At 42.1% G+C, this 24,891-nt stretch overlaps 1 protein-coding gene and 1 long non-coding RNA gene across 2 annotated transcripts in view; one reads left to right on the top strand and one right to left on the bottom strand.

The window, feature by feature from the left end:
• Positions 1 to 1,737: 1,737 nt before the first annotated feature.
• The window catches only part of chrnb2 (cholinergic receptor, nicotinic, beta 2), a 131,736-nt gene continuing 108,582 nt past the window's right edge, over positions 1,738 to 24,891 (bottom strand). Inside the window, exons 5-6 of the mRNA XM_062029925.1 lie at positions 12,132 to 13,260; positions 1,738 to 6,706 (exon numbers count right to left, since the gene is read on the bottom strand). Of these exons, the coding sequence (XP_061885909.1) occupies positions 6,557 to 6,706; positions 12,132 to 13,260 (1,279 nt within the window). The 3' untranslated portion in view covers positions 1,738 to 6,556. The remainder of the gene's footprint in view (positions 6,707 to 12,131; positions 13,261 to 24,891) is intronic.
• The window catches only part of LOC133636175 (uncharacterized), a 28,701-nt gene continuing 13,421 nt past the window's right edge, over positions 9,612 to 24,891 (top strand). The window contains exons 1-2 of the long non-coding RNA XR_009822186.1: positions 9,612 to 9,646; positions 20,003 to 20,058. This is a non-coding gene — a long non-coding RNA (uncharacterized LOC133636175). The remainder of the gene's footprint in view (positions 9,647 to 20,002; positions 20,059 to 24,891) is intronic.

Below are 24,891 nucleotides of genomic sequence, written 5' to 3'. Positions count from 1 at the left end.
ACAGTCAAAGTTGCATCCGATGTGAGAGATGACATCAAATGTGTAAGTGGGACAGTATTGACAGTCAAAGTAGCATCCGATGTGAGAGATGACATCAAATGTGTAAGTGGGACAGTATTGACAGTCAAAGTTGCATCAGATGTGTAAGTGGGACAGTATTGACAGTCAAAGTTGCATCAAATGTGTAAGTGGGACAGTATTGACAGTCAAAGTTGCGTCAGATGTGTAAGTGGGACAGTATTGACAGTCAAAGTTGCATCAGCTGTGTAAGTGGGACAGTATTGACAGTCAAAGTAGCATCCGATGTGAGAGATGACATCAAATGTGTAAGTGGGACAGTATTGACAGTCAAAGTTGCATCAGATATGTAAGTGGGACAGTATTGACAGTCAAAGTTGCATCCGATGTGAGAGATGACATCAAATGTGTAAGTGGGACAGTATTGACAGTCAAAGTTGCATCAGATGTGTAAGTGGGACAGTATTGACAGTCAAAGTTGCATCAAATGTGTAAGTGGGACAGTATTGACAGTCAAAGTTGCGTCAGATGTGTAAGTGGGACAGTATTGACAGTCAAAGTTGCGTCAGATGTGTAAGTGGGACAGTATTGACAGTCAAAGTTGCATCAGCTGTGTAACTGGTACAGTATTGACAGTCAAAGTTGCGTCAGATGTGTAAGTGGGACAGTATTGACAGTCAAAGTTGCATCAAATGTGTAAGTGGGACAGTATTGACAGTCAAAGTTGCGTCAGATGTGTAAGTGGGACAGTATTGACAGTCAAAGTTGCATCAGCTGTGTAACTGGTACAGTATTGACAGTCAAAGTAGCATCCGATGTGAGAGATGACATCAAATGTGTAAGTGGGACAGTATTGACAGTCAAAGTTGCATCAGATGTGAGAGATGACATCAGATGCGTAAGTGGGACAGTATTGACAGTCAAAGTTGCATCAGATGTGAGGGATGACATCAGATGTGTAAGTGGGACAGTATTGACAGTCAACGTTGCATCAGATGTGTAAGAGGGACAGTATTGACAGTCAAAGTTGCATCAGATGTGTAAGAGGGACAGTATTGACAGTCAAAGTTGCATCTGATGTGAGAGATGACATCAAATGTGTAAGTGGGACAGTATTGACGGTCAAAGTTGCATCAGATGTGTAAGTGGGACAGTATTGACAGTCAAAGTTGCATCTGATGTGAGAGATGACATCAAATGTGTAAGTGGGACAGTATTGACAGTCAAAGTTGCATCAGCTGTGTAACTGGTACAGTATTGACAGTCAAAGTTGCGTCAGATGTGTAAGTGGGACAGTATTGACAGTCAAAGTTGCATCAAATGTGTAAGTGGGACAGTATTGACAGTCAAAGTTGCGTCAGATGTGTAAGTGGGACAGTATTGACAGTCAAAGTTGCATCAGCTGTGTAACTGGTACAGTATTGACAGTCAAAGTAGCATCCGATGTGAGAGATGACATCAAATGTGTAAGTGGGACAGTATTGACAGTCAAAGTTGCATCAAATGTGTGAGTGGGACAGTCAGAGTTGCTAAGAATGAAATGTTTCTAGAAGCTTCCATGAGAACTGCTTGGGGTCATTTTTGAAGAGGAAGAGTGGGATAGTGACACACAAACGTCCATTTCTTAAAATTATTGAAACAAATGAATACAAATGCAAATGGCCTCTAGTCACAAACACGTTTGATGAGGAACACCTGGAATATAAATATATTGCAACTTTTCGTTTCTAAGATTTTGAAGAATAACAACCTATGGGGTCATTGAGTGCATTTAAGGGTTAAACGGCGAAGCACCAAAGCGAGTTCACTTGAAGAGGTGGTGTGGTGTGAGTTTGCATGCGTCCATGACACAAACACATCCCTGCTCAACCTACAACCTTTATTGGACTGCCACAGTTGGGGGGGAGGGAGGGGGTGTCATGTTTGCATCAGTGAGACGACAAAGACAGAGAGTGGATAGGTCAGAGGGTCAAAGAGACACATTTTAGGGACCGACTGAAAATTGTCCGACTCTTCAGAGTTCCTGTGAGTGTAAAAATAAGCAACAGCGGACTTGTGCTCTTGCTGGAGGTCCGCATGATATCATTGATCACGGTGTATCATAACCCTACAGTATGCATCCTCTTTCCTGCTGATGCTGGTGACTCATAGTCCACATCTCCTCTTTCTTTATTGAAAAATTCATTCAGCCGCGCTCCCTTCCCCCCCGACAGCGTGAGCCCGAAAAAAGCCTTTAGCTGGTCTGTGGCAGGGCGTGTGAGCAGTGTGGATGAAATGTTTCTTCCAGAGGAGAGGATAGGAAAGATGGTGGCAGGGAGCGTATGTTTCCGACTGTATATGCACAGGAAGGACAGAGAAGGGGAAAAAAAGCTGGGAGAGGAAAACAAGGAGACTGAGGCAACTAAGGGAAGGAAATAAGGAGGCGAGGAGTAAAGGAAATGTAAGGTAGATGAGGAAATGAGACAACAGAGGAGAAAAATAGGCAAGGAAAGATAAGAAAGGAGGAAAACAAAAGGTAATGTATACATCACAGGTGTCCAAAGTGTCCCACTAAATTTTTTACGGTCCACGGTCCACTACTTCAGTGTTTTTCAACCACCGTGGGAGATTATCTAATTTCACCTATTTGGGTTAAAAAATATTAGTAATTACAGTCTGCAAATGATGTGTTGTTGTTGGGTGTCGGTGCTGTCTAGAGCTCGGCAGAGTAACCGTGTAATACTCTTCCAGATCAATAGGTGGCAGCCAGTAGCTAATTGCTTTGTAGATGTCAGAAACAGCGGGAGGCAGTGTGCAGGTAAAAAAGGTGTCTGATGCTCAAACCGAAAATAAACAACATTTGAGCGCCCCTAAGAAAAGGCATTGAAGCTTAGGGAAGGCTATGCAGAAGGAAACTAAAACTGAACTGGCTACAAAGTAAACAAAAACAAAATGCTGGACGACAGCAAAGACTTACTGTGGACATACAAAGGACATCCGAACATGACAATCAACAATGTCCCCACAAAGAAAGATAAAAACAGCTGAAATATTCTTGATTGCTAAAACAAAGTAGCTGCGGGAAATATCGCTCAAAGGAAGACATGAAACGGCTACAGGAAAATACCAAAAAAAAAGAAAAAGCCACAAAAATAGGAGCGCAAGACAAGAAGTAAAAGACTACACACAGGAAAACAGCAACAAACGCCAAATAAGTCAGGGGGTGATGTGACAGGTGGTGACAATACACCTACTTTGAGACAAGAGCTATAGTGATGCATGCTTGGTTATGCTTTAAAGTCATATCCAACAATTGCGACAATGACTTTTTACTGTCACTGAGTTTCGTTTTTTAACGATTTCTGCTGATTTTTCTACGCAAAAAATGTGCCTTGGCTCAAAAAAAGGTTGAAAAACACTGCACTACTGCATTAAAAAAAACTAAACAAAAAAACCCATAAAATGTGGACTAGAGGAGCAACCAAGTGAAATGTATCAAAAAAAGTTGCAATGTTAACTCAAAGCTGCCGTTTTCTTAAGCTGTCATTGTTCGAAAAACAGGGTTTTAGCTCGGTAGCTAGCACGCTCGTCTCCCATGCCAAAATGCATGAACCTTATGATTTAGTTTGCATGTTCTCCCTCATGACTGCGTGGGTTCCCTCCGGGTACTCCGGCTTCCTCCCACCTCCAAAGACATGCACCTGGGGATAGGTTGATTGGCAACACTAAATTGGCCCTAGTGTGTGAATGTTGTCTGTCTATCTGTGTTGGCCCTGCAATGAGGTGGTGACTTGTCCAGGGTGTACGCCGCCTTCCGCCCGAATGCAGCTGAGATAGGCTCCAGCACCCCCCGCGACCCCAAAAGGGACAAGCGGTAAAAAATGGACGAATGGATGGATGTTCGAAAAATAATAATGAATCAAATACAATGTTATGAATTATTGACCTATTCAAGGCTCCAATTTCATCACATTAAAAATTCCACTTAAAATATTTTAAGTTTAAAACATTTTTTCTTTGACAAAAAGGGCTGCAACAAACAAAAAACATGAAAAAATAATAAAAAATTATAATAATGAGTGGGTTGTTTTTTGGAATCACCTCGAATGTTAATGGGACTTTTTTTTTGTAAATACTGACATTGATCAAAAAATATTTATTGACCTATTCAAGGCTCCAATTACTTGACATAAAAAAATATACATAAAATATTGCATATTTTAAGTCTAAAACATTTTTTTCTTTTTTTACAAAAAGGGCATGCAACAAACAAAAACATGAAAAAAAATATTAAAAATGATAATTTTTAACACTTTTATGAGAATTTTAGTGGGACTTTTTTTTTTGTAAATACTGACATTGATCAAAAAATATGTATTGATCTATTCAAGGCTCCAACTACTTGACATCAAAAATTCCACTTAAAATATTGCATATTGTAAGTCTAAAACATTTTTTTCTTTGACAAAAAGGGCATACAACAAACAAAAACATGAAAAAAATAATAAAAAAATGATAATTTTTAACACTTTTATGAGTGGGCCGTTTTTTGGAAACACCTCAAATTTTAGTGGGCCTTTTTTTTTGTAAATACTGTCATTGATCAAAAAATATTTATTGACCTATTCAAGGCTCCAATTACTTGACATAAAAAATTCCACTTAAAACATTGCATATTTTAAGTCTAAAATATGTCTTTCTTTGACAAAAAGGGCATACAACAAACAAAAACATTTTAAAAAATTCTAAAAAAAATATCATATTTAACACTTTTATGAGTGGGTCGTTTTTTTGGATCCCCGATAATTCTAGTGGGACTTTTTTTTTGTAGATACTGTCATTGATTAAAAAAAATTAATAATGAATTAATAATAATAATCAATGTTGTTATAATTCATTGACCTATTCAAGGCTCCGCTTACATGACATTAAATATTCCACTTGGAAATTATTTTTACCGGGAAATATTGCATAGTTTGTGTTTTTGCCATAAAAAAAACAGGGTTTTGACAAAAAGGGCATACAACATTGCAAAACATACACCTGATCTAGAGATTTAAGCATTAAATCAATAAAAAGAAAATACATATATGAATTATTTTCAACACTAAGACTGAGGCAAACTTTAATGATTCACAAGAGAAATTGTTAAGGGGAGCCCTAAAGCTTATAAAAAAATCTACATATTGGTTTTGAAAGTGAAAAATATCAAAATGGCCCCCGCATGCTTTGATTTGCATTGCACATTCATCTGTGCGCTGCGCTGGGCGCACTTCCAGGAGCTCCACGCCGGCTGCAGCAAGCAGCTGCATTCAATCATCAGCAATCAACACACCTGTCACTGATGAGAAGAGCTGCCTTCTTAAGCCAGCGCAACCTGCTATTCTGGGCCAGAACGTAGCGACCTGTCCTGTACAGTAAGCTGAACCTAGCAAGTTCTATGCACTCTTTCTCTTTCTCTGTGTTTCTCCCCTGTTGTGTTCATTTGTCTCATGTCCCCCTTGTCGCCTTCCAGCAGCGTACCTCCGTGCCCGCGTCACGAGCTGTGTGTCTCGTCTACCCGTATTCCCTCTGCTTCCCTGGCTGCCTCTTGGATCTCGACCTTCCGCCTGTACCCCTTCCTTTCGATCTCACAACTGCTCACGGACCCCCGAGCCAGCCTTGCCCCTCTTGGACTTCCGCCTCTCGCTCAACACTACGGGTAACACTCCTCATTTAATTCCTACACATAGTTGCACACCATACACTTTTGGATTAGTCCCACTCCATTCCCTTGTTTATTATTATTATTATTATTTCCTATTTATATACATTGTCCAAATATGTAAATAAACAGAGAGCTAAAATGACGTCCCTCCTTTCTGTGCCGTCTTCTTCCCCTGTACAACCGTAACACCCTCCTTAAAAACAAGTTTGGACACCCCTGGTTTGGAAGGAAAGGAGGAAAATATGTGTTGCAGGAAAAGGAAGACAAGAAAGAGACAAGTGGAGGAGTTAGGAGACATGGCAAGGAAAGAAAGATGGCAACAGAAATTTGACAGCAACGATGACAACTTAACTAAATAACTTCTATATTATTTTTGAGCTTCATCTTCGTGTGCATCATCATCATCATGAGGTGTGGTCCTGAGGTTGGAAGGTTTTCTTTTTTTTTAAACTTCCTGCTAACATTCTTAGACTCAACAACAATCTGTCGTGCTTTTATTCTGAAATATAGACAGAAGGTACCGCGTTTGCTGGTCACTTCATGGTGGATTCATTCACCAATGGAATTACATTTTCCAGCTTTTCTCCCTAATGGGGGCGGGAGGGGGGGGGGGGGTTATGATGCAGGAAGAGCGAGCGGGGGGTCGGGGGGTCGGCAAAGGTAAGAGTACCACCTGACAAAAAAAAGTTTCTGGAAAGTTGGCGTTCACATCCTGTCCCTTTTTGAGCAAATAAAAGCCCCCTCTCGCACCTCTGACTCAAAGGGTGGAGGGGGCGGGTCGGGGCGCTGTCCCGTCAGCGTGCTCGCCATGTGTGTGCGTGTAGGTGTGTGTGTATGCGCGTGAGGCGCCGCTCATCCGGGCATGTGGATGCTCTTGGCTGTGTAATTCTGGAAGAGCGGCTGCATGAACATGCCCAAAGTGCCGGACACGCACACGAACACGAAGATCCACAGGAAGAGGCGGTCGATCACCATGGCGACGTACTTCCAGTCCTCGCTCACCTGTGTACAATGAAGTGGGAGACACAGATTAGCCACACTCTTTAGCGGCGATCCTGGCGGGCTAATGGAGGTGAAGGGGTTAATGCGAGCTGGGACCGGCGCGTGGCGCTGATGAGGTCTCGGCACGAGTCAAGGATGAAGGCAAGGACGTGAGACTAGAGAGAGCGATGATGATGATGATGATGATGATGGTGGTGGTGGTGCAAGGGGGAGGAGGAGTGGGAGGACGGGCGTTGGCATGGTAACGTCAGTGATGACAGCCCACGGAGGCGTGCATCACTTTCACATCGACCCAAGCAAATATAGATGACCTCATTGTTTAATTTGCATATTTGGCCATGGCGCATGTGCATCCAATTTTTAAAAGCTAAAAAAAACAAACATATATATTAGGGGTGCTCGAAAAAATTGATTGATCCATTTTTATTAATTCCGATTCTTAATTTTTGAGAATCAATAAAAATTTATTAAAAAGTTGTTTTTTGTGAAATGTTTCTAATCAATTAAAACATTAAACTATTATTGATATTATTATTGATAGTGTTGCTTTCATACATTTTTGGTTTTGCTTTTGTTAGTATTGTATTTGTTTGCTTTGTCATTTTTGTATCCTAAGTATTATAAAGCTGGGGTTGGGTTGGAGTTGCTCTATATTTTTAATTAGATTGATAAACATTCTGACCAGTGCTGTTTAGAATGCCTGAGGTGGAGCCTGAAGACTAGAGGGGACAGAGGTTTTGCAGTAGCATGCTCTAAGCTTTGGACCGCGCTCCCTCGGAATCTCAGAGCGGCAACATCTCTCTGTACTTTTAAATCTTCTTTAAAAACTCACTTATTTGTGCTGGCATTTAACACAAGTTGAGTTAGATTTATGTACGGCCATTTTTATCTTTTTCTTTTTAGCCATTTTTAACTGTTATATATATATATATAGAATGTTTTGTATTTGTTTTGATTTTTATTATTTTTTAAATCTACTACGCTTTTGTTTTGTTTTTTTTAACCTTTTTTATGCATTTTAGCTGTTTTATATTTAGAATGTTTTGTATTTATTGTGATTTTTATTATTTTTTAAAATCTTCTACGCTTTTGTTATTTTGAACTTTGTTATGCATTTTAACTGTTTTGTACTTATTGTTATTTTTATTTTAAAAATTTTTTTTTACTCTACCCTTTAGTTGTTTTTTTTCCCTTTTACTATTTCTATGCCTTTTAACTGTTTTATATATAGAATGTTTTGTATTTATTGTGATTTTTATTATTTTTTATATTTTTTTATCTTCTACGTTTTTGGTTTTTGAACTTTTTTATGCATTTTAACTGTTTTATATCTAGAATGTTTTGTATTTATTGTGATTTTTATTATTTTAATTTTTTTTATCTTCTACGCTTTAGTTTTTTTCACTATTTGTATGCATTTTAACTGCACAGAATGTTTTGTATTCATTGTGATTTTTATTTCTTTTAAAATATTTTTAAAATATTTTATGGTTTTGTTTTTTTGAACTTTTGTATGCATTTTAACTGTGTTTTATATTTATAATGTTTTGTATTTAATGTGATTTTTATAATTTTTTTATAGTTTTTAATCTTCTACGTTTTTGGTTTTTGAACTTTTTTATGCATTTTAACTGTTTCATGTCTAGAATGTTTTGTATTTATTGTTATTTTTATTTCAAATATTTTAATCTTCTACGCTTTAGTTTTTTTCCCCACTTTTTGTATGCATTTTAACTGCACAGAATGTTTTGTATTCATTGTGATTTTAATTTTTTAAATTTTTTAAATCTTCCATACTTTTGTTTTTTTGAACTTTTGTATGCATTTTAACTGTGTTTTATATTTATGTTTTGTATTGTGATTTTTATTTTTTATTTTACATTAAAAAAAATGGTTTAGTTTTTTTTTCACTTTTTTATGCATTTTAACTGTGTTTTATATAGAGAATGTTCTGTGCTTATTGAGATTTAGATTTTTGTTATTTAATTTAACTTTCTGTTTTAATGTGTACAGCACTTCGGGGCAGTGGTCTGTTTTAGAATTGTGTTATATAAATAAATCTACCTTGACCTTGACCTGTGTGATTTTGTAAATACATTTTGAAATATATTTTTTAAAATATGTTTTCAGGCCTCTCTCTGTCATTCCCGATACGGGCCTCCACGAACTACACGGCATTTGAACTTGAATGGACCGCGCTGTGTCAGTGATGGTTCCGGCGCTGTATTGCTTCAGAGATTGTCATTTTTGTCCTCCTCTGGCTTTCTTACCGGGAATTTTCCCATTGAGCCAGAGATCTTCCATGGCTTCCTTGCGGATAATTTGCCCCAGGAACTTGTTTTCTGGCCAGGTTCTATATGTTGGAGGAGCTGTCTCTCTTTCTGGACTCGGTGTAGAACTTGGTCATTGGTAACTCTTTCTATCCAAGAAATCTTAAGTACACACCTATAGAACCACATGTTCCTGCGGGTTACAGAGTTTAGATCCATGTTTCTGAGACTTAAAGAAGCCCTGACCAGATGAAATAGGCTTTCTGTCACAAAGGGTTGTTTTGAAGGCCTCCTTGGCTAAGCAGATCCGTCTACGTACCTCCTTTGAACATTAACCGTATCGTTAAAGGTGTTGACTTTTTTTTGTTGATTTGTTTTTAGGTTTTCTTTTCTTTTTTTTTTAGTATTGTATTTAAGAAGTATTGTATTTGTGTTACATCCTTGTAACTGTTTAGGGACTTATGTTTGCTTTTTCTCGGTGTGTGGTATTTTACTTCCTGTCCTGTGCCTTTATTTTGTAGGTTTTTGGAGCAGCTTCCACACCTGCTGCTTGATTGGCAACTGGGACACACCTGTACCTGGTTGCCAATCAATCTCCTTTTTCAGTCAGATCATTACCTCGTGCTTCGCGTGCACATGTCCCTGACGCAAAAGAAGTCCCACTGCTTTTGTGAGTTTTCTGTTATTTTCTCCTCTCCGTGTAAGTGCGCCCTTTTTTTTAATAGAAAATAATATAAATTTGCTCACTGTCTGCCTCTGTGCATCTTTGGGTCTCGCCACTAAGCTGCGTTCCAGCTTTGTGACAATTTGTAGGACTTCTCAATTGCTTTGTAAATTTCTTTAAGTATTGCAAAGCTGGGGTTAGGTTGGGGCTGCTCCATTTTCTTTTATTACAATGATAAACATTACGTGCATTTTGTAAATAAAATATTTTAAAAAATACGTTTTTAAGGCCAACATTCGTCAATCAATCAATCAAACTATATTTATATAGCCCTAAATCCCAAGTGTCTCAAAGGGCTGCACAAGCCACAACAACATCCTCGGCTCGGATCCCACATTGCGCGTATAAGTTTAAATTTAAAGTACCAATGATTGTCACACACACACTAGGTGTGGTGAAATTTGTCCTCTGCATTTGACCCATCCCTTGTTCACCCCCTGGGAGGTGAGGGGAGCAGTGGGCAGCAACGGTAGCCACGCCCGGGAATCATTTTTGGTGATTTAACCCCCAATTCCAACCCTTGATGCTGAGTGCCAAGCAGGGAGGTAATGGGTCCCATTTTTATAGTCTTTGGTATGACTCGGCCGGGGTTTAAACTCACAACCTACCAATCTCAGGGCGGACACTCTAACCACTAGGCCACTGAGTAGGTTTATTCCAACCGGCACGTTAAAAGACTGACACACAACATCCGGATTCCCATCATGCATTGCTTCAAAACTACGGCAAGTAGTAATGTCCAAAAACATAACAGAGGCGAAGCAGAAGAACGAAGAAGAGACATGGCGACGACGAGTAAGAAGAAGAAGTACGCTTGCAAGTTCCAAAATGATTGGAAAAAATAATTTCAGTTCCTCCAGGACAGCTCGAAGGGGAAGGGGTATGCGGCCTGCAAATTTTGTAGATCAGACTTCTCCATTGGACACGCTGGCCGAACGGATATACTCATTCATGAACGGATTATTTATACTTATGTACCATATATATATATATATATATATATATATATATATAAAAGAAATACTTGAAAATATATACACCCCCCGCTACCCCCCTCCTCCCCCCCATCTCCCGAATTCGGAGGTCTCAAGGTTGGCAAGTATGCTCGTATGGCTCCGGTGCCACTTCCTGTTTTCGCAACTTGTGATAGGATACTCACTTGGGACTCCCAAGTGAGTATCCAATCACAGCGTAAGGCCAGCTAGAAGGCCTTACTGACAACAACTTGTGATCTGATTGGCTATGGCAACTGTCTATCAACTGTATGTGCCCGTTCACTTGCAGTTGATTTCTGAAGGCCCCAGGCAGATTTCGTACAGCATGGCAACATAAGCTATCTGAATTCTGATTGGATACAAACTTTAACCTAAAGACAAGAGCGCTGGAACAAGCAAAATATGACATGAAGAGAATATGAATACTTTTAGATATTTAGGGAAAGTAAATTAAAAATTACTTTTATCTCTAATTTTGATCATGATTTCTGGTTATGTTAGGCCAGGGGTGTCCAAAGTGCGGCCTGGGGGCCATTTGTGGCCCGCAGGTCATTTTTTAAAGGCCCCACGGCACATTTTAAAAATACGATTGAAAAAAATAAAAAACATTAAAAGTGGTATTTAAAGAGCAAACAGGTGAAATGTAACTTGTAATTGACAGATAGATCTGAAGTTGATCTCGAGATTATTGTGTTTAAAGTAAACAGTAAAAAAAAAAAAAATTATAATTTATTTTTTAACACTTTAATGAGTAGGACCCTTTTGGATCCCCTACAATTTTAGTGTGATTAGTTTTTAAGTGTCATTGCTCAAAAAATAATAATTAATTAAAATCAATGGTGTTATGAGTTATTGACCTTTTTAAGGCTCCAAGTATTATATGATCTGAAATATTCCACTTAAAAATTTTATTGGGTGAAAATATTGCATATTTAGTTTTTTTCATTAAAAAAATGGGTTTCTTTGACAAAAAGAGCATACAATTTAAATCTTTAAAAAATGTTATATTGACAGATATACCTAATGTTGATCTAGAGATTTAAAAACTTGAATAATAACACAAATAATAATACTGAATAATGACACATTTTTTATATTTTTTGGACCAAAACCCTCTGGGGTTAAGTGGAAGCCTAAATGTATATCTTTTATACATATATTGTATTGGTTTTTAAAATAAAAAATATCAAAATGGCCCCTGCTAGCTTTGATTTTTCAATGTGCGGCCCTCAGTGGAAAAAGTTTGGACACCCCTGTGTTAGGCCTTGCTGGCCCTGACTGCCCACCACTGATAAAATGTAATTGCTTTGAGGTCGGTAAGCGCAACCAGAATTAATCCGTACAATATTAGGCGCACTGTCGATTTTTGAGAAAATGAAAGGATTTCAAGTGCGCCTTATAGTCTCTAAATAGACGTACAGAAATCCGATACTCACACTCTGGTCATCGTCTTCACCCTTCATGTGGTTGGCGATGAAGCGCACTCCTTCTACCGCCTCATCGAAGCCGGGACAGGCTTGAGCCAGGATAGCCTGCGTGAGAGCCTGACCCCCTGCTGCTTGCTTCCCTCTCGGGGGGTTCCCAGAGCCCCCCTCCCGACTCTCTCTCACCCTGTTCAGACCGTCCAGGGACCCCCCCTTCGCACCCAGGTCCCCTCCGAACTGTTTGACGGACGCTCTGTTCACATAGCAGGTACAAGGGTCACTGTCCTCCTTGTTGAACACTGCCGCCGATGAGGCTCCGCCCCCCGCGCTGTTGCTACCCCCCAACCCGAGCCCCACCATGAGGGCCCCCGCCTCGCCCCCGCGCCCGCCCTCCTTCTGCTCCTGGGCTCTCCGCCGTTGGCGCAGCCGCTGTCGCTCGCAGCTGTTCCTCGGCTGGCGCATGAAGAGCAAGGCGGGCAGCTTGTTGAGGAAGACCACCTTGACCCACGGCGGCATGGTGTGCGTGGTGGGTGAGCGGTGGTGCACGTTGAGCACGCACACGCTGGTGACGATGGAGAAGGTGACCAGGACCATGGTGAACATCAGGTACTTCCCCACCAGGGGGACGTCCAGGGAGGTGGGCGGGACAATTTTGGAGATAAGCAGCAGGAAGACGGTGAGCGCCAGAAGCACGGAGATGCAAAGCGTCATCTTCTCGCCGCAGTCCGACGGCAGGTAGAAGACCAGGATGGCCAAGGAGGTGATGAGCACGCAGGGGATGATGAGGTTGATGGTGTAAAAAAGGGGCTTGCGGCGTATGATGAAGTCGTACGTGATGTCCACGTAGGCGGGGTCCGCCGGGTTCTCGTTCCGCCGCCCCGGCAGGGCGATGATGTCCCACTCGCCGCTGGGCGTGAAGTCGTCCATGCTGGCGACGTCGGCGCGGAGAACCAGGTCGATCTCGGTGCGGTCGTAGGTCCACGAGCGGAAGCGCAGGGTGCAGTTCTGCTGGTCAAAGGGGAAATGCTTGACCTCTATCTTGCAGGCCGACTTGTAGATGGCCGGTGGCAACCAGAAGATGCTGCCGTCGTACGACACCACCGCGTTGGAGTAGAACGACACCTCGTACACGCCGTCGGCGCTGAAATAGAAGGAGGAAAAAGGGGACGTTTCTTATTCCCCTGAAACATTTATATTGTAAACAAAAATGATGACAGCAGGCTGTGTTTCTCCCTCTGAGAATAGACAAGAGTGGAACATGACAAATATGATTATGCAAAACCAGTTCACTCAACTAGATTTTGCAGACCGCCAAATATAGCAACACACGTCCACACACGCACACATGCACACAAACACAGTAAGAAAAAGCATTGCAGCCTCCCACACACTCACTACACCACTTCATTAGGCACACCTGCACAGTCCCAATACGCTGTGTTAAAACCTTCCCTCAGGGTAATAATACACACTTCATCTGAGAGATATTTCTAAACAATGTGTTTATTTTTGTGGTTTACACTTACAGTGTTTCTGATCATTCTAAAATTTTGACCGTCTCATCATCGAGAAATATAAAACAGCAACAAGGATGCATTGGTTGTGTTTTAGACAGGCATAGCTACAGCCACCTATGAGGGTCCTGAAGCCAGGAAGTAATGTGGCTTTTTTTGATTGAAATTTTTGATTGAAACTTTTATTAGTAGATTGCACCAGTGACGTGCAGTCAGGGGAGGCAGGTGAGGCGAGGCCTCACGTGCCATCATGGAAAGAAAAAAAATGTAAAAAGAAAAAAAATAATTAAAGGCCTACTGAAACCCACTACTACCGACCACGCAGTCTGATAGTTTATATATCAATGATGAAATCTTAACATTGCAACACATGCCAATACGGCCGGGTTAGATTAGTAAAGTGCAATTTTAAATTTCCCATAAAATATCCTGCTGAAAACGTCTCAGTATAATGACATTTGCGCGTGACGTCACGGATTGTAGCGGACATTTTGGGACACCATTGTGGCCAGCCATTAAGTCATCTGTTTTCATCGCAAAATTCCACAGTATTCTGGACATTTGTGTTGGTGAATCTTTTGTAATTTGTGTAATGAACCATGAAGAAAGCTGTAGGTGGGAAGCCGTGTATTAGCGGCCGGCTGCAGCAACACAAACACGTAGCCGGTCTTTCATTGTTTACATTCCTGAAATATGACAGTCAAGCTTTACCATTGGCCTGTGGAGAACTGGGACAACAGAGACTCTTACCAGGAGGACTTTGAGTTGGATACGCGCTACCGTGAGTACGCAGCTGCGGCTTCCAAACATTTGATCGCTTGCCCATACGTGCGTGCTGCTATGTGCATGTCACGTACGTAACTTTGGGGACTTTGGGGACTTTGGGGAAATATATGTGCTGTATGAACTTTGCGGAGGTGAACAGTACATTGGGCTGTGGGATTGAGTGTGTTGTGCGGGTGTTTGAGTTGTATTGGCGGGTTATATGGACGGGAGGGGGGAGGTGTTTGTTATGCAGGATTAATTTGTGGCATATTAAATATAAGCCTGGTTGTCTTGTGGCTAATAGAGTATATATATGTCTTGTGTTTATTTACTGTTTTAGTCATTCCCAGCTGAATATCAGGTCCCACCCGCCTCTCACAGCATCTTCCCTATCTGAATTGCTTCCACTGCCCTCTAGTCCTTCACTCTCACTTTCCTCATCCACAAATCTTTCATCCTCGCTCAAATTAATGGGGTAATCGTCGCTTTCTCGGTCCGAATCGCTCTCGCTGCTGGTGGCCATGATTGTAAACAATTTGCAGATGTGAGGAGCTCCACGACCTGTGACGTCACGCTACTTTTGGTACAGGCAAGGCTTTTTTATCAGCGACCAAAAGTTGCGAACTTTATCGTCGATGTTCTCTACTAAATCCTTTCAGCAAAAATATGGCAATATCGCGAAATGATCAAGTATGACACATAGAATGGACCTGCTATCCCCGTTTAAATAAAATCTAATTTCAGTAGGCCTTTAAATTGTTATATGTATTCAGTGATTATACTATAAAGTTATTTTCCATTTAACTTCACCAGTTTTAGATTATTTTTATTCAAAATCGCTGAATTTTCACATTTGCAGTTCAAATACTGAGAAGAGACTTGCGCCGAGTCACCAGCCAGTTGAGGCACGTCACTGAGTTGAGCCTCGCCATGGATTGCGCAATGACTCGGCTAACTGCTGGCCTGCTGTGCAGTGAGACCGTATTGCTATATTAATTATATTATACATTTCCATAGTTTAGTTAGCTGAGGTATATAATGTACAGTGTATTTTGTCAACAACTGTATGTGTGTAACATATTTCTTGTGCTGAGCAAGCATAAAACGGCTGCGAAGACGCACTGGGTGAGGCTCGCAGTAATCCCGCCTCCTGGTGGTAGAGGGCGGTAGTGATTCCAGAGATCATTCTTGCGACTACTCGGCTGCAGAAGAAGTGACAGCAACAGTTAGCAGCGATCGTTTATTTTTTCCTCTTGTCTGAACTTTTAACATGGAGGATCGAGAAAGTTTACGTTCACGCCGTGATCCCTGCAAGTAACCGCGCTGCTCTACTCCATGGCAACGCGGCGAAACAAAAAACTTTCAACTCGGGTACCCTCCCGTTCTGGCGTCCAGGGGCAGTCTGGGCGGAGATCTGGTAGCAACACTGCTGCCGGTCTCCAACCAAGAATACTGCAACTGAACGTTGAAGGGCTCACAGATGCCAAAACATCCGTCATCGAGCACATGGCCCACACCACCCAATCCATGGTCATCCTCCTTCAGGAAACCCACCGCCCAACAGCGGACAAGCTAGCGATCACCAACTTCACGCTAGCTGGGTCAATCCTGAGCAAGAAGCATGGCCTTGCCACGTTTGTCCACAACGATCTGAGCTGGACCCTCGCCGATCGATCACCGGACAACTCCGAGATCGAGTGGCTGCGAGTGGACGTTGGCGACATCAAAATTGTCAACGTCTACAAACCACCACCCTCACAACTCACGCCAGTGTCACTGCCAGTGCTTGAACCACCGTGTGTATATGCTGGTGATTTCAACTGCCGGCATACACGGTGGGGATACAGTACCACCTCACCGAGCGGGGAAACTCTTTCTGACTGGGCAGAGCGCAACTCGCTCAACCTTCTCTACAACCCGAAGGGCCCAGCCAGCTTTCACTCCGCTCGGCATAACACTGACACGAACCCTGACCTGGCTTTCGTGAGTGTCGGTGTGGACACCCAGCTCCCCGACAGACGTGTTCTAGGAATGTTCCCCAGGTCGCAACACCGACCGTCGCTGATATCGGTGCCCGACCTCGTGACAACAGTTCCGAGCGGACCGATGAAGCGATGGAACTTCCGGAAGGCCAATTGGAAACTCTATCGCCTCCATACCAACAAGTCCACACGGTGTCTCCCACCACCAGACACACCCAACGTGGACGAGGCATACCAGGACTTCTGTAGGGCACTAACATCTGCGGCCAAAAAAGCCATCCCACGCGGCCGGCGTAAGAACTACAAACCATGCTGGGATGGCGAGTGCGAGACCCTTTACAGCGCCTTCCTCCGGGCTCCCTATGGCCCGGAGGCTAACAATTCAGCCACTGCCCTTCTTTCCACTCTTGGAAGGAAGAGGCACCAGCGCTGGAAAGAGGCAGTCCACTCCATCGACTTCTCGCACACTAGCCGTATCGCGTGGAGCACTTTGAACAACTTGACTGGTAGGTCTGAGCGCGCACCCCGAACATGCCCCGTTACCGCAAATGCTATTGCAGCACAGGTTGTGAAAAACGGGGCATATACCGGGATAAATCGAGATTTTTCCCGGGCGGTGCGCCAGGAAACTGCAGACCTCTGGAGGACAACAACATCTAGCGAGTGTAACATCTCCGGTGAGTTTTCACCGGAGGAGTTCACAGCTGCCCTCCAGTATACCAAACCAGGCAAGTCTGCTGGGCCTGACAACATCTGCCCAGAACTCGTGCTCCACGCTGCCCCTGCAATGAAGTCCTGGCTGAGAGTTTTCCTGTCTTCTTGCCTGCGCCAACTCCGGATCCCCAGGATTTGGAGAAGGGCCACTGTTGTCGCTATCCCCAAGCCGAACAAGCCAAAGGATGACGTAACGAGCTACAGACCAATCTCGTTGCTCTGCGTCCCCTTTAAAGTCCTCGAGCGCCTGATTCACGCCCGTGTCGAGCCCATCATAGACCCCCACCTCCCCCGGGAGCAGGCGGGTTTTCGACGTGGGAAGTCCACGGTGGATCAGGTCGCCCTCCTTACCCAGGACATCGAGGACTGCTTTGAGGCGAAAAAGAAGGCCGGTGCCGTCTTCATAGACCTGACTGCTGCCTATGACACAGTCTGGCACCGCGGCCTCACCTGCAAACTTCTCCGCCTGCTTCCAGACAGGCACATGGTCAAAATGATCATGGAGCTTGTCTGGAACCGCAGCTTTACTCTCACCACCAGTAACGGAGATAAAAGCAGGTTGCGGCGCCTGAAAAATGGCGTCCCCCAGGGATCTGTCCTGGCTCCCCTCCTGTATAACATCTATACATACGACCTGCCTGCCACAGTCTCACGGAGGTTCGCATACGCAGACGATCTCGCGCTGCTGCACTCCGACAGGGACTGGCAGGCCTTGGAGGGAACTCTAAGCCAGGACATGGAGACTTTAGTGGCTTACCTCCATAACTGGAGATTGAAGCTCAGCGAATCCAAGACGGTGACACAAGCTTTCCACCTATACAATTGGGAAGCGGATCGTGAGATCAGGTTCGAGGTGCGGAAGCCGGATGGGGCTTCCCTTACCCTATGCCGGCCTCGTCCTACACCTGAAGACCCTCGTCCTGACCCTAAATACCTTGGGGTCACCCTGGACAGGTCGCTCACTTTCCGTAAACACCTCTTGGCAACACGCAAGAAACTCAACACCCGCGTCTCACTGCTGAGACGGTTGGTCGGGTCCGGTTGGGGTGCCGGGGCAGGAACTCTGCGAACAGCAGCACTTGCCCTGGTCTACTCAACTGCTGAGTACTGCGCACCTGTCTGGGCGCGCAGTGCTCACTCTAAACAACTTGATGTCCCGATCAACGAAGCCTTGCGTGTTATCACTGGATGCCTGCGCCCCACCCCTGTGGAGCTACTGCCCATCTTAGCAGGCATCCAACCCGCTGAGCTTCGTCGCCAAGGTGCTGTAGCAACTCTGGCGGGCCGGGCAAACATGGATGAGAACCACCTGCTCCATGAAAGGCTCACACTCTCCTCAGAGCCAACGCCCCGCCTCCCCTCCAGAGACCCACTGGTACCAGCCGCCCTGAAGCTCCTGCAGCAATGCAGTGACAACAACATCAGGGCGGCTCACTGGGCGAATCACAAATGGAGCACGGACCTGGAGCATACCATCTCCTCCAGACTCCGTGACTTCATACCTGACACCGGCTCAATACCAGGCCTCTCACTACCACGAGTGGCCTGGGTGAGGCTTAACCGCCTCCGAACTGGTGTCGGTCGCTTTCGCTCAAACATGTTCCAGTGGGGCTTAGCACCTAACGCGACGTGTGAGTGTGGCGCGGAGGAGCAGACTGCCGACCACGTGATCCTGCGTTGCCCGATTTATCGTGCTCCTAATGGTTTGCGTGGCCTGGCGGACCTGGATGACTGCTCGGTGACCTGGCTCACTTCTGTGTGTCCTGACATATGAACGGGAGGGCCCCCCGGGCCTGGGGTGGTAAAAGGCATAGACCCTCGGCCTCAGGTCCGGGTGCCGGAAAACAGCTGCCCATACGATGAAGAAGACATGGAGGATTACATATCTAAAATAAATCTGTTTTCTAAACTGGACTTTCAATTGAAGCAGGAGGTAATAATTAAAGGAAGATCTCCATCGAGACAGAGAGACTTTTAAAACTGAAGAAAGATAAGGAAGACTTCTATAAACAAGTTATCGATGCTTTTGTTCAAAAGGAGCTGCGCATGGACTTCATTTATAAGTAAAGGTAAGACCATAATAAAGTTTTTTTAAATTAAATGTGATTTTTTTGTGTGCTACAGTTTGTATGTGTAAAGTTAAAGTTAAGTTTAAGTACCAATGATTGTCACACACACTAGGTGTGGTGAAATTTGTCCTCTGCATTTGACCCATCCCCTTGCTCACCCCCTGGGAGGTGAGGGGAGCAGTGGGCAGCAGCGGCGCCGCGCCCGGGAATAATTTTTGGTGATTTAACCCCCAATTCCAACCCTTGATGCTGAGTGCCAAGCAGGGAAGAATGCTGGTATGAGCTTTTAAACACAACCCGTTAACTGCTGCCAATCAAATGGTGAATAAGATACTCTTTAGGGTTCATATGTTTGTAAATCTGACTGTGATGATGTCAGTGCCTCACCAGCCATGAACCTCACCGCACGTCACTGGATTGCACAGTACAGTACATATTCCATACAATTGACCACTAAATGGTAACACCCCAATAAGTTTTTCAACTTGTTTAAGTCAGGGTCCACGTAAATCAATTCATGGTACAAATATATACTATCAGCATAATACAGTCATCACACAAGTTAATCATCAGAGTATATACATTGAATTATTTACATTATTTACAATCCGGGGGGTGGGATGAGGAGGGCTTGGTTGATATCAGCACTTCAGTCATCAACAATTGCATCATCAGAGAAATGGGCCTTAAAACATGTTAAAAAGGCTGCATTTAGCAACCTTCTATTACAAAGCTAAGGTGAGTTATCAGTAATATTATCTGCATTTCTTCATGCACACTAACAAGACTGACGTGATGCTTTAAAAAAGTGTAAAGTTGACTGCATTTTTCTTTCTCAGAAATCGGCTTGTCTCTACCGCCACCTACAGCCTGGTGCCCAAATGTCAAAAATAAGGTAAGGTTGTTTTTTTTTAAACTAATTAGTTTTAATTATATACTGTAAAAAATTTTCAAAAATGTAACCTACAAGTTAGACACTTTTAGATGTTAAATTCATCAACAGAATACAACACAGTAAATCACAATGGAAAACTTGCCGAGGCAACCACTAGCTAGGCTAATCTAGCTAGCCAAAACTAGCTAGGCTAATTTAGCTAGGCTAATCTAGCTAGGCTAGTATGTTGTCATTACGAAAACGGTTCAGTTTAACTATAAGCATTTAAGTGGTACGAATAAGACGTTCAAATTCAGTGCTAATACGGACAGTTAAAATACCAATATTTTAATTAATTAAAGCTGCAAGCAGCGATGGACGGGACCGACTTTGACGGCACATAAAATCCAAAACCGGAGCAGTAATTAAAACTCTTTGGTCAACTTTTAATCAGAAGGGTTCAATCTCTCTCCTGTGCTAGTTTGAAGCCGACATGACAAACGCGCTCAGAGCAGATAATGTTTGAAAAAAGGTGACCGGTTTTTACAAAACGTTTGTTTTGAAGGGGGAATTGCAAACTTCTTCTTGATTTTTGCTGGGGGTTGTCAATATATGAAATGTAGGTCTAAGTGAGACATACATAGAGGTTTTTGTTTCATGTCTCTAAGACATTCCTACTGGAAGTAACAGGCAGTTTTGTCTGAGTTTTCTTCCTAATGAGCAGTTGTGTCTGTGTTTTCTTCCTAGGGGGCACTAGAGCGCAATTTTGAGTTTTGGGGTCGGGTTTTTTTATTAGATCGCAATTTTTGCCAGTCCTGATGTGTGTGTCCAGTTTGATGAGTTTTGAAGCATGTTAAGGGGGTCAAATTACAGCTCAAAGAAGCAAAAGTGACTGTTTTTACAAAACTTTTGATTTGAAGGGGGAATAGCCAACTTCCTGTTGATTTTAGCTGAAGAATGCCATTGTCTGAAATCTAGGTCTAAGTGAGACCTACATAGAGATTTTTGTTTCATGTCGCTACGACATTCCTACTGGAAGTTACAGGCAGTTTTGTCTGTGTTTTCTTCCTAGGGGGCACTAGAGGGCATTTTTGAGTTTTGGGGCTAGGTTTTTTTATTAGATCGCAATTTTTGCCAGTCCTGATGTGTGTGTCAAATATGGTGAGTTTTGAAGCATGGGAAGGGGGTCAAATTACAGCTCAAAGAGGCGGCGGTATAATAATAATAATAACAACTATTGTTTTAATGGGGGATTTCAAACTTCCTGTTTTTTTTGCTGGGGGTTGTCAGTGTATGAAATGTAGGTCTAAGTGAGACCTACATAGAGGTTTTTGTTTCATGTCTCTACGACATTCCTACTGGAAGTTACAGGCAGTTTTGTCTGAGTTTTCTTCCTAGGAGCAGTTGTGTCTGTGTTTTCTTCCTAGGGGGCGCTAGAGCGCAATTTTGAGTTTTGGGGTCTGTTTTTTTTTTATTAGATCGCAATTTTTGCCAGTCCTGATGTGTGTGTCCAGTTTGGTGAGTTTTGAAGCATGTTAAGGGGGTCAAATTACAGCTCAAAGAGGCAAAGGTGACTGTTTTTACTAATTTTTTGTTTTGAAGGGGGAATTGCCAACTTCCTGTTGATTTTTGCTGAAAGAAGTCAATGTATGAAATCTAGGTCTAAGTCAGACCTACATAGAGGTTTTTGGTTCATTTCTCTACGACATTCCTAACGAAAGTTACAAGCAGTTTTGTCTGTTTTTTCCTAGGGGGCGCCAGAGCGCAATTTTGAGTTTTGGGGTTTGGTTTTTTATTAGATCGCAATTTTGGCCAGTCCTGATGTGTGTGTCAAATATGGTGAGTTTTGAAGCATGTTAAGGGGGTCAAATTACAGCTCAAAGAGGCGGCAGAATAATAATAATAAAGAAAAATTACTAGAATAACAATAGGGTCCTCTGTCCCAAAGGGACATTGTGGTCCCTAATTATGATTATGGTGAAAACTCACAGTAAACTACTGTTACTACAATAACCGTATTTTCCGCACTATAAGGCGCACCTAAACACCTCCAATTTTCTCAAAAGCTGACAGTGCGCCTTATAATCCGGTGCGCCTTATATATGGACCAATATTGAGCCACAACAGGTCTCGCAACTAGGGTAAGCAGCCGCCGACTTCATTTTCCCCCGTAGAAGAAGAAGCGCGCGGTGCATGCTGGGATATATGACTGCTCGAGGCGTGCCGTTTCATTTCCATTTGTGTGTTTATGTAAAGACCCCAAAATGGCTCCTATTAAGAGACACGCATACGACGCAGAGTTTAAACTCAAGGCGATCAGCCACGCGGTACAACACGGGAATAGAGCAGCAGCGAGAGAATTTGACATTAACGAATCAATGGTGCGGAAGTGGAGGAAGCAACAAGATGAAGGAATTGTTACTGAACTGTTAGACAACAGCAGCGACACTGACTCCATTAATGACGACTCCGATTGTTGGATGTCGTATTCGCCCAACTGTTTGATTCGGACACTGAAGAAGAAGAATTCGTGGATGAGGAATAACTTCATAAAGTGAGCTTCACATGTTTATTTTGTGTGTTGTGTTGTGTGACATTAACGTTTGAGCACCGTTGAGTTATTGATATATTGTTATTGCTCTTCACTATTTCGAGTGTTACTATATTGTGATTGCACTAACATTTGATTTACCGTAACAGTATTAGACTGTTTTTTACATGTTTATTGAATCGAGGAAAAGTTCCCCTCCACTATGTGATATAAATGTTGCACTACATGTTATACCTTGCTGTTGATGAAAGATAAACGAAATACCATGTCACTGACTTTACCTCAGGGAAAATAATAAAACAGCTGTTTGTTCATTTTGGGAGTGAACGGAGTTGTCAGAATGCTGGTTTGTAATATATTAATAAAGTTTGACTGACCTATCTGACTGTTTTGTTGACATTACCTTTAGCGCAACTCCATCCAATGGATGCATAACATAACCCCAACCTCTAATGTAGCGTCTATTCTATGCACCTTATAATGCGGTGCGCCTTATATATGAACAAAGTTTTAAAATATGCCATTCATTGAAGGTGCGCCTTATAGTGCGGAAAATACGGTACTTGAAATTAGAGATGATGATAAATGCTTTAAAATGTAATATCGTAAATTATCGGTATCGTTTTTTTAATTATCGGTATCTGTTTTTAAATTATTAAAAAAAAAAAAATTAAATCAACGTAAAAAAACACAAGATACACTTACAATTAGTGCACCAACCCAAAAAACCTCCCTCCCCCATTTGCACTCATTCACACAAAAGGGTTGTTTCTTTCTGTTATTAATATTCTGGTTCCTACATTATATATCAATATAGATCAATACAGTCTGTAAGGGATACAGTCCGTAAGCACACATGATTGTGCGTGCTGCTGGTCCACTAATAGTACTAACCTTTAACAGTTAATTTTACTCATTTTGACTAATTACTAGTTTCTATGTATCTGTTTTTATATTGATTTTTACTTTCTTTTTTATTCAATATTTTTTTTAACATTTATTTCTTATTTTATTAATTTTTTTAAAAAGGACCTTATCTTCACCATACCTGGTTGTCCAAATTAGGCATAATAATGTGTTAATTCCACGACTGTATGTATCGGTATCAGTTGATATCGGTGTCGGTAATTAAGAGTTGGACAATATTGGAATATCGGATATCGGCAAAAAAGCCATTATCGGACATCCCTACTTGAAATGCATGTAGAGCCATCTAGCGGTCTGGAGTATATCACAACGATTAGGGATTATGTACTCAAGTCTTTGAGGCTAAAGTATGGGGGTTAATTTGTGTCATTACTATGTAAGCTTTTATTTTTTACTTTTTTTTGCGTTTTAATTTTGCGACCTAAAATGTTTTTGACATGAAATTACGGTGACAACTTCATTGAATAGACATTTGTGAGGAAAATTTGTGTTCAAAATCAGTTTGATGAAATTCAGTGTGTAAAGAAATTAGTGTACAAAAATTCAGTGTAAAAAAAAAGCAGTGTATACAAATTCAGTGTACAAAAAAAATTCAGTGCAAAACAATGTAAAAAAAATACAACACTATTAAAATTCTATGTAAAAAAAAATAAAAAAATAAAAAATCAGTGCAGAAAAATCAGAGCAAAAACATTTGTTGCTTCAAAACTGAGGACCCATTTCTGGTGAATTAAGACCAAAGCACCATATCGGCTGCTTCTGAGATAGGATTGATTGCTTCAGTCTTAATAAACGTTTTTTTTAATTTTAATGCAATCATTTTTTTCTTACATTAAATAATAAATAAATAATGATAAATGGGTTATACTTGTATAGCGCTTTTCTACCTTCAAGGTACTCAAAGCGCTTTGACAGTATTTCCACATTCACCCATTCACACACACATTCACACACTGATGGCGGGAGCTGCCATGCAAGGCGCTAACCAGCACCCATCAGGAGCAAGGGTGAAGTGTCTTGCCCAAGGACACAACGGACGTGACTAGGATGGTAGAAGGTGGGGATTGAACCCCAGTAACCAGCAACCTTCCGATTGCTGGCACGGCCACTCTACCAACTTCGTCACGCCGTCCCCATTGAATTATTACACAACACATTTTGAAACAATTCATTTAAACAAACTGAACTTTTAAATACATGTTTTGCTAACATATTTATATTCATCGAAAGTGTCAGTATAATTTGATTTTTAAACGTAAACAAATGTTACATTAATTCAGTGTCAAAAAAAGCTTTTGTAATTAAGACACAAACTGACCTCCATACTAAGCATTCGACAAATATTTATTGTAAATAAAGTAATGATATGTGTTGTC

Source organism: Entelurus aequoreus, linkage group LG20 (genome assembly GCF_033978785.1).
Source record: "Entelurus aequoreus isolate RoL-2023_Sb linkage group LG20, RoL_Eaeq_v1.1, whole genome shotgun sequence".
NCBI lineage: Eukaryota > Metazoa > Chordata > Actinopteri > Syngnathiformes > Syngnathidae > Entelurus > Entelurus aequoreus.
Note: the sequence above shows the minus strand (reverse complement) of the source record. Positions and strands in the feature narration are given on the sequence as shown.